Below are 17722 nucleotides of genomic sequence, written 5' to 3' on the forward strand. Positions count from 1 at the left end.
TACATACTTTTGGGACATTTCGTCCATCCGGATGGGACCGGAGCACTTTAAGCACAAAAAAGCCCTGCCTTCATGAGCTCCGCCCGCGCATCACCCTTCAGTCCTTCTCCATCGCCAGGTCGAAGGACCATTTTAGCAATTAGCGGATACTTATTAGAGGGGACGGCGGGCAGGCATATGGAGGAAAAGGGACAATGGACTAGGAGTAAGGTAGTCACTACAGTGAATAACTCATACTCCTATGTCCCGTGCCCCTTCCTACATACTTGTGGGAGATTCCCAAGCACCGACCAAAGAAAATGGGAGGATGGAAATTTCCCTTATTGGAACAAGTTTCTGCCTGGCCAAACTGGGCTTCAGGCCAAGGAGCTCCAGTCATGACAATGTGTGCAAAAAGCTGAAGGGGAAGCCCATGTAGCAGCCTTGGCTATGGACTCCTAAGGGACATATTTCTGGAAGGCAACAGGAGCCGTTTTGCCACAGACCAAATGTGCATGAATGCCCTTCGGGGAAGGCCCTGAATTTTGTAGGCCTCGGAGATACATGAAGCTATCCAACATGAGTTGGAAACTTTCGAACCAGGTTTCCCTTTTGGGTCACCAAACATAACGAAGAGTTGTAAAGAACTTCTAAGTTTGCTTGTTCTGTCAAGTTAAACCTTCAGAGCTCTTCTGACATCTAGTTTGTGTAAAACCATCTCAGCATCGGAGACCGGGTTTGGAAAGAAAACCGGTAATGCTAATGACTGGTTTAAGTGGAACTCGGATACAATTTTGGGAAGGAAAGAAGGACGAGTGTGAAGCACAACCTTATCCTTGTGGAATGTTAGGAATGGGTGTTCGACGGAGCTTGAAGCTCACTTATTCTTCTCATGGATGTTACTGCAGTTAAGAAGGCAACTTTACAAGAAAGGTACTTGAGCTTGGTAGTGGCCATAGGTTCAAATGGTTTATGACAAAGCAGTGAGGACCACAGTCAGATCCCATTTTGGCCTAACCAGAGGAAAAGATGAAGACCTGTGAAGTGTCTCTTGATCACTGGGTTTGCCAGTGAAAAAGAGCAACTGTCTGTAGACAAATAAGCCGCAATGGCGAATATGTATGTCCTGCATGACAGGATGTGGATGCCAGAGGCTGCAAGGTTGGATATAAAAGACAGTCAATAGAAGCTGGTCGAGAATCAAGCTATTTAGCTACACACCAATGACAAAAACTAAGCCATTTGCTCTTGTACTGAGCCCTCGTAGAAGGTTCACGTGCCACCTGAATTATGCACAGGTTATCCTCTGAAAGGTTAAACTGCGCTAAGGACCGGAACTCTGGTCCCAGGCCGCCAAGCTGAAGGATTGTGGGGAGGGGTGCCACAACTGGCCATTGCTCTGATTGAGAAGATCGGGAATCTGCGGCAACCTGATCGGGTTCAACACTGACAGGGTCTGCAGCTCCGAAAACCAGAACCTGGCTGGCTACCAAGGAGCAATTAAGAGGAGAGTGCAGTTAGAAGCACTTCAGAGTTTCCAGAGCAGCCGATGAATCAACAAAGGCGGGAATACGTAAGCTTTCATGTTGTCCCAAGGGATGTTGAGTGTCCCCAAAGGAAGACACTCCGAGACCGTCCCTGAAAACATAAAGAGGAAGTTTCCTGTTTGTTGAGGTTGCAAAGAGGTCAACAGCTTGTGAACCCCATTGCTGGAAGATCTTGGTGAAAACATCACTGTTCATCTCCCACTGTTCCCACTCCGCAACATTGATGTGACCTGGAATGTGCACTGCCTGAAACCAGACATTGTGCTGGATCGCCCAATTCCAAATTTTGATAGCTAGATCCACTAGAGGGGATCTGGTGTCCCCCTGCTTGTTGATGTAAAATATCGCTACAATTTGTCTGTGTGAATTTGAGCCACACTGTTGATGAGGAATGAAAAGCTTTGAGTGTCAGAACAACTGCCAGAAGCTCTAGGTAATTGATACAAGACAGTCTGTCCAGGGGCGTCCACAAATCATACACCTAGGAGGTGACGTAGAGTCACAACCCCACCTTAGAGGGGAGGAGTCTGTGGTAACCACAACTTGTCGGCAGGGCTCCTGAAAGGAGGTTTCCACTGAAAGGTTGCTGACGGGTGATCACCGTTGAAGATCCACCTTCATGAGGGGAGGAACTACAATCATTTTGGAGTACGGGCCCTTAGCCAGAGACGAGCAAGCACCTCATTTTCAGTTTTCCAAGAGGTAGGGCTAACACGCACATAGCCATAAGTCCCCAGGAGTCTTTGGAACCACCAGGCTAACATTTGCGAGGACTGGAGAAAAAGTTGACACGTGGTTGATGGGTCCGCAAACCTGTCCTCTGCCACTTACCATATGCCAACGGAAACGTAGAAAAATCTGATCTTGAACAACCGTCATGGACGATTTTTGCCAGTTCACCAACAACCCCAGATGGAACAGGAGCTGGAGGAGTGACCTCTGCAGCTTGTGAGTAAGGACTGCTCAGAAGCTAATCGTCCAAATATGCATATACATGAATTCCCTGCAGTATGAGAAATGCTGCGATGAACGCCATCATCTTCCAAAAGACATGCAGTGCCGAGCTGAGACCAAACGGTAGCACTCGATACTGGAAGTGTTCCGTTACCATGGAGAACCACAGGTATTTCCGATGCGAGCCCCAGTTCAGGATACGCATGTAGGTGTCCTGAAGATCTACCACACTGAGCCAATCGCACTCCTGGAAAGAGGATCTTATCTGGCTGGGCAGAATCATCTTGAATTTCTCTTGGGGTAGGAAGCGATTTAAGTTGGAGAGGTTGAGGATAGTGCGCAGGCCAGCCTGGTTGGGTTTGGGAACAGACTAGAGTAATAGCCCTCCCCTTGCTCCCGCAAGTGAACAGGTTCCACAGCTCTGAGGTCTAGAAGTTTTGTACCTCAGCTCTGAGGGAGGCCCAGTCTGCTGAGGAGGGTGGGGTATGAGGGAGGGGCAAGTTCAATCCCACCCAAGCGATGGACAAAACCCATCGATCTTCAATGATGGTCTGTCACGTCTCCTGATGAGACTATATTCGTCCTGCCACCGAGTCTCTTGAGACCGATGGAAAACATCACTTAGATGGTTTATCGGCAGCAAGATTATCTGTCGCTGAAGACTAGGCTGTTGACCAAGAAAGAAAATAAAAATAAATAAATAAAAAAAAACTGACCACCCTGCCTTTGCTGCTTGCGGTGAGGCCCACCAGAGGGAGTTCCTCCCCGGCGGTCCTGGAACCCTCTGAAACCTGAAAAGGAGATCATTTGAGACCCCGCCTTCCAAGTATAAGCTGCTTTAGCTCCAGTTTTGGTAAGGACAGACAAAAATGTAGCTGTTTACATGCTTGCCTTTTTAGTGAGTTCCTTACCTTCGAAGCGAAGATAAAGTACTTTGTCCTGAACCTCCTTCGAGAACTTCTCCGGCCAAGCGTTGCTGCATGCTACAAAGTCTACTCCAACCATAAGGCCCCGAGCCGTAGCGTCGACATGATGGGCCGTGGCCTCCAGCAGGTCCTGAGCCAGCAATCTGGTATCAGATCAGCTGCCTTTAAAAGCTTCGAACCTGTCAGGAGGAATACATTTCTGAATCTCAGCAAGCTCATTCCACAGCTTGATATTTGCAGCTGCCAGGATGCCCTCGGTATTAGTTTGTTGCGGCCAAAGAGCCAAATTGGAAAATACTTCTTTCCCCACAATGGCATAAAGAAGCTTGTCCTGTGTTTGGAAAGGACTTGAGACGCTGCCTTGGAGGACAGCTTAGAATGGATGCATAGCTGCATTCACCACTGCTGAGGGGAGTGGATATACAGTCATGGGTATGTCTGCTGATAGCGCAGCTTGTAGCGAGTGCCAATATTTCTGTTCAGGTGCTGCCCGGAAGGAGGTTTTTCCCAGACCTAGCGGGCTTCAGCTAGCACGTCTCTTTGAAGGAAAAGGCCTGCGCGCTCCTTTGTCAAAAGAGTTAAGGCTCCTGAAAGTACACCTTCATGTGGAGCCGGAGGCTCTGGTATTGGAATATCTAGCAACACCATCATATCCACAAACCTGTCATGAAAGACTCCGACAGAGTGGGGCGGGTCTTTGCTATCCTGGTCCAACTGATCTTCACCCAATGTGGCAGCAACAGAATCCCGATCCTCAGCATGTGGTACCTCAGACCCCGTGCGCAGACTGACTGTGCAACAGAAGTCTTAAGCACAGGTGAAAGTGGAGGCAGTGGTGGTAGTAGAAAAGGAGGAGGCCCCACCGGAAGAGGAGGTGGCACTACCGGAACCTGGTGAGGAGTAGCCGGAGCTGGTTGCGGCACGAGAGGCTTAGGATACATTTCTTCGAATAGATCATTAAAGTATGTCTTCATTGGGCCAGAGTGCATAAGGGCCTGGAACTTGCCAAAGAACACGTCCTCAGAGAAGGTCTAGGCACAGGAGTGGGTAGAGGCCGCTCTGAAGGGGCATACCCCCAGAATTGCAAAGAGGTTGGTTGCCATGATGGCCCTCCACGTAGAAGGGAGCGAGACTGTGTGGCAGCTATTGTCCACATTACGTGGAAAAGGCTGCTCGGCTGCAAAAACAGGCCCCTTGGTACCCACAGTTGAGAAGGTTGATGTGAGAGGTAGTCAAAATGGCCACCTCAGACCACAGGGGTTGGGCCGCGATTTTGTTACTGCCTGTGTGAACTGCATCACAGGTTTCATTGAGGCCATTGTCACCACAGGGATATCGTGTTTTTTTTCCATTTTAGCCGTGTGACCGGGCACCTTGGCAGAGCCGGTGCTAGGGGGTCTAGAGCGTTTTTGCAACTCCTTAGTTTCTGCTGAAGAATTAGCCCTCAGTGGGAGATTCCTCGGCAGGGCCGGTACTTTAAGGCGTTTTTCTTCCTTTGCCCCCTCAGCTGCATCGGTTCGTCCACAGGATTGTGTGTGGGAAGGCTTAGGGTCCCCCCCCGTAGCCAGAACCCTCGGTGGGGGGCTCCTCAATCTTGGCAGTTTTAATTATAGCCCCTAGTCGGGGATCCTCAGGGGTAACCCCTGTGCTTTTAGTCGCTTTACTGGAAACCTTGACTAATCTTGGTACATTTAGTTCCAGACCTGGAAACCGCTGGAACTACACCGGTCAAAACAGCTCCAGAAATGATGGGCTTAACTTTAGCCCCCAGAAGAGTAACCTCGGATGAAGAACCAGTCCAGACAGCCCCCATATGCAGGGAACCTCAGAACATCTGGAGTCCAGGTTAGATCCCCTTCATTACCCCTCAGGGAGAGCCCTGGTACCAGAGCAACTAGGGCCTGTCCCGGAACCAGAAGACCCCGGGAAGAAGTCACCTGGCCAGGGTGCCCTACAAAAAAAAGAGAAACGTACCGGACGCTTCCTTTTTTCTTCGATGAACTGCTGTAAATGAGGAGGAGAAAGAACCTGCTGAACACCTGCTCCCACTGGACAAGTCGACGCTTGAGTGCACGGACAGAGATGGAGTCACAGTAGAAGCAAGATTCCTACCGGTGTTCCTGGCAGAAGCACTCCATAAAGAGAATGGGGATCCCCCCTAGCGAAACGATGTTCACATGAAGAACAGGACATGAATCCCAGGTGCTCCGGCATAGACAAAAGAAAGAGGACCGTGGAACCGGAGCAGGACTATGAAGGACAAAGGAGCAAAAAGAAAAAAATCATTAAGATGCAAGAGCGTCCGACCTCGGCTGTGTGGAGAACAGGACTGAAGGGCAATGAGCGGGGCAGAACTCAGGAAGGCGGGGTGACGGTCACGTGTGGTGGACCAGCATAAAAATAAAAGATGCCTAAAAATGAGCTCTGTCCCATCCTGATGGGCAGAATGTCCCAAAGTATGGCGGAAAGGGGAGGGGACGTAGGATTATACAGTATAGTCCCATGACAAATTTGGTCCAGTTGTCCACATAGCTCTGGCACCTTTTCCGTCCCATGCCATCCCTAGCATCTCATCTATTCCTCACCTTATCGCAACTATCTACAAGTCTTTGCTCTTGCCTACACTATAGACTGGTCTATAATACTCCTCCTTTTCTCCTCTGGCAGGCAAAATGCAATTTAACCCATAATCTATGGCAGGAGGTGCCATACAAATGCAAGATGACATGCACCGCTTGGTAACTACCATTTGGAGAAGGATGAGAAGATTCTGCTATACCAAGACCCAACATCAGCCTATCAGCAAGGTTTACATAAAGGGGATATCAACATTTCTGTAAACATGCAACTATAAAATGCTAGAAAGTTCAGAAAGGGTAAATGGCATGCCTACTGGTGGCTGAAACACATTCGAGAAGCGGTCATGCCCCAAAGACAACCTAAGCAGCCCCTTTGCTCGGTGCCTGCCTCCGAGTTTCATGTTAAAGAACGGGGCATAAGTTCTATGCATAGCCCAAACCCGACAAGCAAGCACGGCTCTCAGTTGCAAGATCTAGAAATCACAGGGGGTGTTGCTTCTGCATAAGAGAGTGGATTCTGTACGATTACCCATGTTATGCTTTGTGTTCAAGCTTCCGTACAAACTTTCCATGAAGCCTTTAAGCCTTTCTTCACGTCTCTTGCAAAAGAGTTATTTGGACCATGCGGTCCTCCCTGGTGAGAATATGGGAAAGGGCAGACGAGAGAAAGAGAGACATAGGCGCACATGTACAGGCGAAAGAAGAAAAGATAAATTAAAGCTATATGGTCTAAAGGGACCGAGAAGGCACACTATTAGAAAACGAACAGAGCCGACTAGAAGACAGAAGAGGGACTAAGCCTAGGAGACAGAATGACTAGGAAACATCTACCCAGAGAGTGAAAGATAGATTGGGACACCGACGTAATCATTAAATCATAGTCAGGTAATGAGGCTTCACACTTTGCATCCGCCAAACGCTTGAATGCTGAGAGGGCAATGGGCGCATCTCAGCATGGCCAATCACCATCCGCCTTGGACATCCCAATTCCTAAAGCATCTTACGAAGGAGGGTTATTGAAGCAATGAGGGCTACAATTTTCTTCTTTTTACTGTGCATATGCTGAGACATGCTAGCAAAATCATGGCGATTAGCTGGAACAGACCATTACTACCAGTGGGGAAAACATACAATATGTTATCCAGCCAAACCATCACAATTTCCCTTTTTACAATGGTTTAGCCACATGGTGGCCATAAACCCCCACCACGTGGACAAAAGCCAAAAGCGCCCATCAAAAAAGGACCTTTAGGCATTTTAGTGAGATCCTCTTATGCCCTCGTGTCTCCAGTTAATGGACACAATGGTGCTTCCACCCCTTATTAAAAACCTTTCCTTGTTTTCTGAAGAAATGAAGTCCCTGAACTCGCTGGTTGCTTGGAGCAGTTAGCAGAAGGCCCTGTGACCTTCCTGCATGGTCTCTTCTGGCTTATTTTATTTGTTAGCATGGCATTGTGCGAGATTGCCTGGGAGACTTTCCCTTTCTACCATCTCCAGCCCTTCTAGATCTCGCATCATGCTTCTGTACAAACCCCACTGCCCTCTCACCGCCTAGACTTTCTCCCATGCCCCCCCCACGACCCCACTTCAAAGAAACCATTCTCCGTCTTCTTGCCCCCCCCCCTTTGTTCCAGTTAATCTGAACTCAGTGATGTTTCAATCTCTCGACTCTTGCTCATTTCTTAACCCTAGTTTAACACTTCGCATTTGGTGTCCTTTTTATTGGTACTTGCTAACCTTACTTGGCACTTACCATCTGCTGGAGTGCATCACCCAGCTCCTTGAACCGTGGCGATGATGGGTCTTCAAGATCCGTGGAATAATCTAGGTTGCCAATGGTCAATCGTCCACTGTACACCAACGTGGCTTCATCTGGTGTTGCAAAGGTACTGGCAGTCGTCCCACCACGCCTACCAGAATTAACTGGAACAGAATAAAAAGACAATGTTGCCAACAAATTGATGCACTAGGTAGCTTGTGTTGAAATAAAATCCAGTCAAAGAATGACCAGAAGTCTGCTTGGATGAGTACCCGCGAGAAGATGGAGTGGGTGGTGGAGAAGAATCTACAGGACAGCATTTTGGCTGAAAGAGAAGCAACCCGATGCCTAGGTCAAAAGGGAGTAGGAGCTCTCGAAATGGTGAAGGGGAACCTGTGCAGGTGGTGCGTCATCGAGTTCAACTGGAGAAACCCAGTAGGGCAACACATGGGACTAAATTACGTCACGCCACCAGAAGCATGAGCTCCTTCACATTAGACAATACACGTGGAGAGGTCTATAACATTGCAGTGAGCATTTGGCAGAATGAGAGGAGGCTCTATTAGTAAAGCAGTGCAAACGTTGGGGGTGAGTGGGGGGTTGCAAGGGGGGGGGATTTGAAGCCTTTAACTGCACCAGCTAACGCAAAGGAATTCATTTCCCTCGGTCACGAGGTGGAAGGAGAGGCAACAAGGGGGAAGGCCCAATTATCATTGGAGGAGCATGTGCGCTGAAGTGGGATGATCTTCACCATCGGCTCAGGGGAGGGAATTCTACAATTGGGATGTACTGTCCAACTACTCGCCTCAAACAGAACGCAAATGTTGCACTATGCTAGCGATAGCTACCCCTCCAGACTTACAGGCAAAGTACCAGACGAGAAAGCCAATGACTGCAGCTAGGATGAGCAAAAGCATGACCCCCATGAGGCTCCGGAAGAGGACCTTGCCCCGACACGCGCCATCTTTTCTCTTTCCACCATCAATGAAGGCCACAGACTCCTGCTTGCCATTCTCAGCCTGTAAATAAAAAAAAGAAAACAAACTGTAAACATTGTGGCCTTACTGTCCTACTTACAGTAGGACATAAGGTTTGCCGAAGCCCAATGCAAGACGGCAGAGTCAAAGACCACTCTGTAGTACTTCCTTCGCATACACCAACCCCCAGCCCAGCCCAGCCCTTCTCCTACCAACTGTCACTTTAATGAAATGTACATTGGGCAATGTATGTTTCTGGAAATTAAGCAGAGGAAAAAAAATATATATGCCAAAAGGTGTTATTGTAAAATTAAAATACCATGCTTCAAAATTTGCTGTCAGAGAAAAAAAATGTGAAAAAAAAAATGAAAAAGTACACACGGCATAAGATTCCCATCACAATTAGACTTACTAATGAAGACATTTAAAAGTTCCATCAAGTGAGAATTTCAGTTCCGGGACCCTGAAAAAAGCGATTATTCCACGGTTCGAATTCATAAATGTTGGATTCCATGCAGGGAGCCAGAAAACTTGGTCCCGGGTGTCGAAAAACCAACAGTTTCCGGATCCTTTCTTAAACCCTACCGTTGTTTATATCCTAACCAGCAGCCTTACATGGCTAGTCTCCCAGTCTCACGCAGCACTTCCCAGCAGCCGAGAAAGCGTGCTGGAACCCCATTTTATTTTTAAAGCCTCACTGGTTCCAGAGTGCAATTTTAGGCCCATTCATTTCCTGAAAGTTCTTAGGGCGAGGTTCCTCTGAGCAGCTCTGCTGGTTCGAAGAGTGGCAAGACCGGTTTTTCTGCATCAAGACATGTGTTAAGGAGGTAGGACTGCGGGTCACCTGCTTCCTGTTGCTGCTAGAGCTCTTGGCATCTTTTGAAACTACCAACCATGGGATAATGCCAGGTATTATGCACCAGCAGATGGTGAACTTGGGTCGAGGGAAATGGAATGACGTGTACCCTCTCATTGCTCTTCCTACCTGGCCAGGCACACCCATGCAATCAGTGGCGGCTTTAGAATTTTATTTACTTTTTTAATTGGAGGGGTGTAAATATTTCCCCCAAATATGCCCGAACAAACGAAAAGGTGGAGGCACGGGGGGGGAATTTCAGCAGGGTTCTCTGCCCCCCCCCCCACCCTTGACAAAAATGGGTTAAAATGGTGCATTGTACAGCACACATTTTTAAAAAATAACTTTTTACCCTAAGTTTGCAATTGCTTTTGTAGTGTAACTCATGAAAACATCCAATAGATGCAAGTCACCAACAGTGAAAAAGTATTTCTCAAACACATTTTTATGATGCCTTTGCCCACAATATATGCCAGTATAAAAACATTCTCACGCTGCCTGTGCCCATACATTTCCATACTGGCTGCAATATTATATGCCCGTATTCCCATATGAGTAGAATTATTGGCAATATGCCCAAAGCAAGCATGTATAAGAAAACATGTCCACACAATATGGCATTATCCCCGTGTAAGAAAATACTCCAGTTGGCTTTACCATTAAAAATGCCATGCCACAGTGTGAACAGTGAGAACGTGTCCAAACTTGCAGCTTTAAAATGCCAGTCTAGCTACAGAACATTTTTTTACTGGCCATCCATGATAAAGCATGCCATGCCTGCCCCTCTAGGCCCCCAGTGCCTCAAATACACACATACCCACATTCATTATGAATGAGATTATGCCTGCTTGCAAGGCGCTGGGGGAGCCCAGGGGCAGACGTGTGCGAGGCGGTGGGGTGCCAGGGCCAGCCATGGCATCTTTTACTGGGCATATACGCCCAAAATAAAAACTGCCATGCCTTCCCCTGGGCCCCCAGCATCACACACATAGTCGTGAGTGCGATGGGCTTTAGGGATTCAAGGGGCAGGCAGGGACGTCATTTGGGGTGCACAGATTTTGTTGAGGAGCCAGGGGGGCGATAACGAGGTGCCCCGTTCCATTTATATGTACAGGAGACCACCCCTCGCGTATAGAAGCATGGAGTTCCCCAGCCAGGATTCCCAGTGGACTATGCAAGGATGGGAGAAGCAAAAATGCTCGGAGCCCATTTTGTCCAAGGGGACTGTAGTTTCACTTTGACAGATCAGCCAGGAGTTCCCTCAGCTGCAAAAAGAAAAGGGGAGCACTCCTCGTTTACCATGGGCTGGCTCCTAGACGCCTCCATAATGGGAGAGGCTTCTGGTGGGGCGCTGCTCCCTCACCCATTATAATGAATAGCGACCGCACAGGTCAGGATGGGAGGTGGAGAGTTTGCTCCCATTCATTGCACTTCTGCGCGCCCCAGGGATTAATCGCGTGCCCCACGTGTCCCTCTGGTTTCAGCCAAGTGATGCCAAGGGTCCATTTCCACAAGAAAGAATGCCCAGCACCAAAGAACTGCAGGGGCATCTGCACAAACAGAAACAAGCTGTTATGCAGTCTCACAAACCTGCTCATTAATCATTTCTGCTTAAGTATCCACATTTCAAACAGAAACCAGACAGGTTCGCTAAGAATACCTCCAACCCCAGAGGCAGGCCAACAGATAAGCAGATAAGGGGTGTATCGGCCACTTACTGCTCCCAGATTTATTTTTTTTTAAAAAGGGAGTAAAAAAATAACAGCATGTCCGCCTGATTTCTGCTACACAGCCCCGTGGATAGGATTGGACCAGTGGCCCATAGTGCCACAGGAGGTGAACATGTAACTTAATGCGCATATGTAGGGGCAAATAAATATCTGCTTTCCAGTTAAGGCATGTTTCACTAGCTTGATGGGCTTCATTTTTAACGCCCTCCAAGTCATTGTACACTCAACTTTAAAAGAATAAAAAGTGTAAAATACTCCTACTTCAAAAGCATATGTGGAGTAATGGCCAGAGCATACTTTAATGACATGCATGCCCCACGTCGGCATGTATATATGTGTAGACTATTATTAGCATTTGATTTGAGCATATGGCCCTTGGACCGTGCATATATGTTAATGGATGGGATTACACCAGAATAATTCTGAGTCCAGATAACTGGTCAAACTCGAGAAGATGGCAAGTTACTGTTTTATTAAACAATTACCTAAAACAGGAAGGTTATAGTGAACATTAATGGACGTACGCTCAGTCGTTCAATGATTTCCACAAAGAAATACATTGTATATACTTCATTACGCGTCAGAGCGAGGTCATACTACGTGGCAATAGTGAAAAACCTATCAAGGGTCGGGATTGGTGGAGGGAGACATCTAGATATACAATCATATAGGAGCAGATTGTTATTGGTTGTCCAATATCAGGTAGACAACTTATGCCTACCACTTCATACGTGACAAATCAGTTACACCAGGTCTCATTGGTTTCCCCAAGCTATAAGGTCTTTCGGTATATGGACTAATGCAATTGGTTTGGCACACTTGTGGCATGTCTGGAACATTTGGTTCAATTGGCACCACATAAGCCAAGACCCAGGTGCAGGGAAACGGGACATGAAGCGTGCACTCGCTATCGGATCTGGAACTTGTTTGAACTCCACTTTCATCCTTGACTCACGTGACAAGAGACTACGCCTTCCTTCATTAATTCCACAGCTTTTAAATGCTTTAAACAAATTAAAACGTTGCATCCTTTGTGTCATTTCTTGCACCTTAATGTGAGAGGATTCATCCTCGCACACTCCTTCAGAGTAGATGGCGACCTCGATTCCAAGGATCTTGACTTCAGGCCAGCCAGCCTCGCCACTCATCTTCAGCACCCCGTTATTCGACTGCAACACAGCTTTTCATTACCCTTTCATGGTTTTTGGCTGATTTATTTCATGATACCAATGTTCAGTTCCTATACAGTGGTGGCTTAGCCTTCATTCTATTCACCTCTTATAGCTAGCCTATACGATGACTTCATCCATCTTGCGTTTCAGCGTATGTACATCCTTCCGGTTTCTGCAGAGCTTTTCTACCATGTACTTTTCTTCTTTATACTTTTAAGGTTTACTTAATTCTTTACTTTGTTATTTCGTCTCTAGGATCCATACATTGTCTCCATTCGGTATCTCAGGACGTCGTGCACACTTTGATATCATTTGTTCATTTTCTTAGCTCTTTCTCGTATTCCTTCAGGGAGTTCCTCCTGGAGGCAGTCATGAACTCGAGGGTATATTTGATAAGGTTGTCTCAATGGATATCTCCTTCCAAATACTTGCTGTGGTATTGGTAGGATAGCTGGTGTCAGACAAGGCACGGTCTCATGTCTCCAATACAAAGGAGGTAGGGGGGCAGGGTCTCCTGCTGATGTATACATCTGCTGCTCAACAGATTCAACTTGACATCCTGGTCTAAACATTAAAATACTGCAGATGTGACAGTGGCAAAGGACCATCACATTTTATGTAGGTCTTAACCCACTGAAAGGAGACATCAAAAAAGATATGAAAATCTACGAACGAGAAGCAAGGCAACAGCACAACTTCGGCCAAACCATGTACAACGTCTATAAAAGACCTGCTAACGCAGAAAAACCAGAGCACTAGGTTACACCCCTATCTTGTAGCACTTTTGAATTTCAGTAGAGGAAATCTGTGTCAGAAAGAGGGCCAAGAAATCTCGGCCAGTCTCTAGAAAATATTAATCTATGCGCTGCTGGACCCACTTTCAATATACCCCACATTTCAATAGAATCCACTGATAAAAATAAAGCACAGACAAAACTCAGTAATTAATTCAGAAAGAAGTGGGTTGAGACTAAATTTGGGCAGCGTCTCCTCAGCATTCCAGCTGCGGGCAAAGGGAGCCAGGCCAAAAGGCTATTTGAAGGATCTTTGGGTATGGAAGTATCCTATATGGAGAGGTAGCTTCCAGGTTCCCTACATTATCACTTGCTACTTGAATTCCTTTTCCATCTGTCTGCCCGGTACCTTGTGTTATGCACCATAGAAATCACAACATATTACTAGAATATGCCCAGGTGTTGCGTCCCATGCACCACCTTAGCCCTTTCTGCAGCTACCGGTCGTGCTCAGGTAGAATCGAACCCAGAGCAGTTTGTGTGTATTTTATTGATTTTATATAGCGTCTTCACCAAAGCGCTGAACAGAGGTTTAATAAAGGTCAAATATATGTAAAGATTAAACATGGAAATGCAGCAACAGAGCCATAGGTATTAAGGAGAGTACGAAATTAAAGGAAGCGATGTGGTAGAGCGAACAGGCAAAGGGAGAGAGTTCAGGTCAAGTAGGTAAAATGAGCTGACTGGGCACGAGGGGACTTGGGAAGTAAGAGAGGAGAGAGCGAGAGGGGACCATCAATGCATTTGTAAACTGTACAGAGAAAATGAAAGAAGTCAGTTGTTAAAGGAGAGAAGAGAAGCAGAAAGTAGATTAGGAGAAATGGAGGCCCGAATGGGTAGAGGGAACACCAGACGAATTACAGAACTGAAGAGAGAGCGGAGGGGTGCAAGATGAGAGGCGGGGAGTAGAACAAGTAGGGAAGACCAGCAGTCAAGTCAGGAAAATAAGGAGTTCAGTTGCGAGGAAAAGAAAGGACGGGTTGAGCACAACGAATATTGTAGCGATGTTAGCAGAAAGTGTAGCAAAAGAGGGGTAAATCGAGGGTAACCCCAATATGTCTAGCTGAGGCAGAGAAAGGGAGAAAAGCAGGTGACAAGGTTATGTTACAGGGGTAGGCAGAAGAGAGCTGGAAGCCAGAAGAAAGAGCAGCTCCATTTCTGATGGATTCAAACGGAGAAAGTAAGTGCATCTTGAGTTGAACAGTGGAGAGACGGGCATTTAAAAAAAAAAAATAGTGGTGAATCCCATTCAGACATTATGGTTCAGTAGAATGGTATGACTGTCCTTTCATCGCCTGCATTTTCATCCCCAAGCATTCTAACGTGCATATTACAACGAATATGCTCATCAAATCTTTTAGGGGGGGTGGGGGAGGGAAGGTAAAGGTTTGGGCGGGTAGGCAATAGCCAAAAATAAATGTCGGAGGGGTAATGGGGGGGGGGGGGACCCCAAAAAATAAAAAAAGGAACTTTTTTGGAATGTACAGGTTAAAATGACAGGGGTTGAAATTGCAGGCAACGAAATGTCATGGAACCAGTAGAACTGTTCAAACGTACGAGGTTCCACACACACACTGATAGCGCCTAGACTATCGTAATAACACAGTTGTTTATGCCGGGCTTCATGGGGATTGTTGCAGTAATAACCCAACACACTGAAAGGCATCTTTTGCAATAATCAGGTCATCAGTGTGTGCGGTCTCCTTGCCCGATCTTACCCTGAGGAAACCACTTCACCTTTCAGCATCTTCAGGCAAGTGTCCAAATGTTATCTCCCACCCTCTCCTAAACATGAAGTTAAGTCCAACCTTCTTGAAAGACTTCAAGCCTCCAAACCACAGGCAGACCGCAGAGGGTAACACCGGATGAATTGCTTAAACACCGTCAGACATGGTTATCAGACAACCTCCACACTAGTGGCGCAAAGAAACAAGTCACCAAACAGTTCATCAAATTAGTTGATTTCGGATAAAATCCATTAAGACACTGTACACTGCTTTTCACTGCTTTGATGGTCATGTTCTTTGTATTGTTGTTCCAAGTTACAAATAACACTACAAACGATTTACACCCATCTTCACTCTGGACGCCCCTTAGGATACTGCAATAAGGCCCAAGCAACATAATGAAACTGATGTCAAAAGAAAATACGAAGCTGGATACGATTGTTAAAAGAAAAGCCTTAAAACTGGTAAAATCGTCCTAGCCCCGTTATACGAATAAGCTGGACAAAACAAAATACAGTGCAAGAGGTCGTCTGGGTCTCCATTGCAGAAAGGACACCTAGTGGCCCCAATGGTGGCAAGCCCATTGGCAGTTTAGCATTCAGGCCAAAGCAATCAAAACAGGCCTTAGTAATCAACCACTGGTCAGATGATTTATGGGTATAAGCGAGGTACCATTGGTAAGAATCAACACTGCTAATCACATATCTCCGGTTTACATTAATTAGCAGTTCCTAAAGTTGTACAATTCATGTTATAAAAGCTATACTGGGCAGTAGACAATATATTTGGTACACAAGTGTGTCAGTGTACTCATTTGATTTAATGTAGCCTAACCATGGTATCCTTATGAAGCCTTCTTTCTTTACCATTTCCTTAATTATGAAAGGAGTGATGCACACCTTCATTTGCCCAGATGACTAGCCAATGGGACAAGGGGGCCAGACGCCAGTCACCATCCAAAAAACAAACTCGCAGCTCTGCATGAACTGTAACGTTGAGAGGCGGAGCTTGGAAGATCCAGTAACTGCTTTAGGAACATGTTCTCAGCAATTTGTAACTGACCCGTTCATATGACCCTCAAAGCGAGGCACCATAGAGGACAGCTAAACCTGAAGAATCATGTGCAAAGGCTGACCCTGGAACATTGAGATAAAATGAGAAAGCACAGCGACTGGTGCATACGCACACCTTCTCTACCGAAGTAGAGAAACCCCTACCCAAATAACTTACCACCCCTCACAAGCCATCTTGCTCATCTGCAAAGTTCTGTTTCGCACGGCACAGGCCAGAATTGCAGATTTCATAGGGTTGATTTTTAAATCCAAGTTTTTCATGAAGTCAGTGAAGGCGGAAATCGACTTTTGCAATGCCTTAAGAGTACGGGAGATTAAAAACGGTGCCATATGTAAGAACAGGGAAAGCCCCATTACTTAATCCTAGACAGTCTATCATAGCCTCTACAAGTTCCTTTTCCAACCCGTAGAGAGTGAACTGAACCATGGCCAAAACACAACCCGGACGCACCCTATGCGTTGTATCAAAAAAAGGGTACGTACCTGCCCCACTCCCCATATCTCATGCACGCCCCGTTATTCATGTGCATGGATTGCAAAACTGCAAATCCAGCGGGCAATCCATGGACCAGAGCAGCCTCCAAGGCTTTACCCCGGTTGACTTCATCAAAGGAGGTGCTCGGGTCCATGAAGGCCAGATAAATGGGCTCCTCTTTATTGTACAAGGAGTATGCCACCAACAGGTATACATTCAAAGCTTGGTCAGCAAGACCCCTCATTCATAAGGGTTCCTGTGGCTTCCAATGCATACCCAGAAAGAGCCTGGCATCTAACATCACAGCAACTGAAGGAGCGATACTTGGAAGAGCAAAATAATCCACCCGGATGTCCTAAGGGCATACTGCCTACGCGGCCATACCACCATTTACAACTCCAGTACAATGACGATGGCTAGGCTCGATTATGGGATGCATTTGAACATTCGTCTGAATCGGAGGTTTTGGCGCCGACAGATTCCCATGCTATTGCTGCGCAGCTGCAGGAACAGAGATGTGCCAACGATGCCACTAACTTTTTCTTACGTTCTGTCACGGAATTGTCCTTTTTCGATAGGGAAATCAAACTGTTTGCCTTCAAGACATTATAGAGAGTCTAGAAGGGTGTGTAATCTACTATAAAAAAATAATATTTTAACTTGATCCCCTGTTAGGGTTGTCACTCTCTCGATACTAGGAGTTAGAAAGGATAGATACTTTCTCAAGATGAGCACTACTAGCAACTGCTCTGCCAACAAGGCCAGCGCTAGAGGGTTACACGCTACCGTGAGAACAGGCAGAGTGTGGACAAAGAAATGCTACCAGTTCCTATACCCATATTATCTGTGGAGATTCCCTGCCCACTACATTTGTCTCATTGCTTGCTGGGGCAAAAGGGGGGGAATATATCAGGGTATCGGAAATCATAGGGTTACTGCCCCCCTCAGCTTAATCAAATGCATCATGCTTCCTGGGATTACACGCAGAAGAGCTTGTACGTACCACCCCCCCCTCCACCTTCCTGCCCCCACCCTCGCTCTCCCTTACCTGGAGTCCCCACAGAATTGGGGGTATCTAAATAAAACAACACACCTGGGACTTTCTGCCCTCCCATGTGTCAGAATTAGGTGCAGATATTACATTAACAGAGGGGGCCTCATTTTGGCTGGGGGC

The 17722-nt window shown here is 46.7% G+C and overlaps 1 protein-coding gene across 2 annotated transcripts in view; it reads right to left on the bottom strand.

The window, feature by feature from the left end:
- Nucleotides 1–17722, bottom strand: part of LOC138451027 (suppressor of tumorigenicity 14 protein homolog) — a 338794-nt gene that overhangs the window by 154184 nt on the left and 166888 nt on the right. The window contains exons 1-3 of one of the 2 annotated variants that reach the window (XM_069604880.1): nt 9134–9230; nt 8607–8763; nt 7739–7908 (exon numbers count right to left, since the gene is read on the bottom strand). In XM_069604880.1, coding sequence (XP_069460981.1) covers nt 7739–7908; nt 8607–8763; nt 9134–9145 — 339 coding nt within the window. In that variant the 5' untranslated portion in view covers nt 9146–9230. Of the gene's footprint in view, nt 1–7738; nt 7909–8606; nt 8764–9133; nt 9231–17722 lie in introns of those variants that run through there. The other variant, XM_069604879.1, reaches the window with a different exon arrangement.

This window comes from Ambystoma mexicanum, chromosome 1p (genome assembly GCF_040938575.1).
Source record: "Ambystoma mexicanum isolate Mex_15411 chromosome 1p, UKY_AmexF1_1, whole genome shotgun sequence".
In the NCBI taxonomy this organism is placed as follows: Eukaryota; Metazoa; Chordata; class Amphibia; order Caudata; family Ambystomatidae; genus Ambystoma; species Ambystoma mexicanum.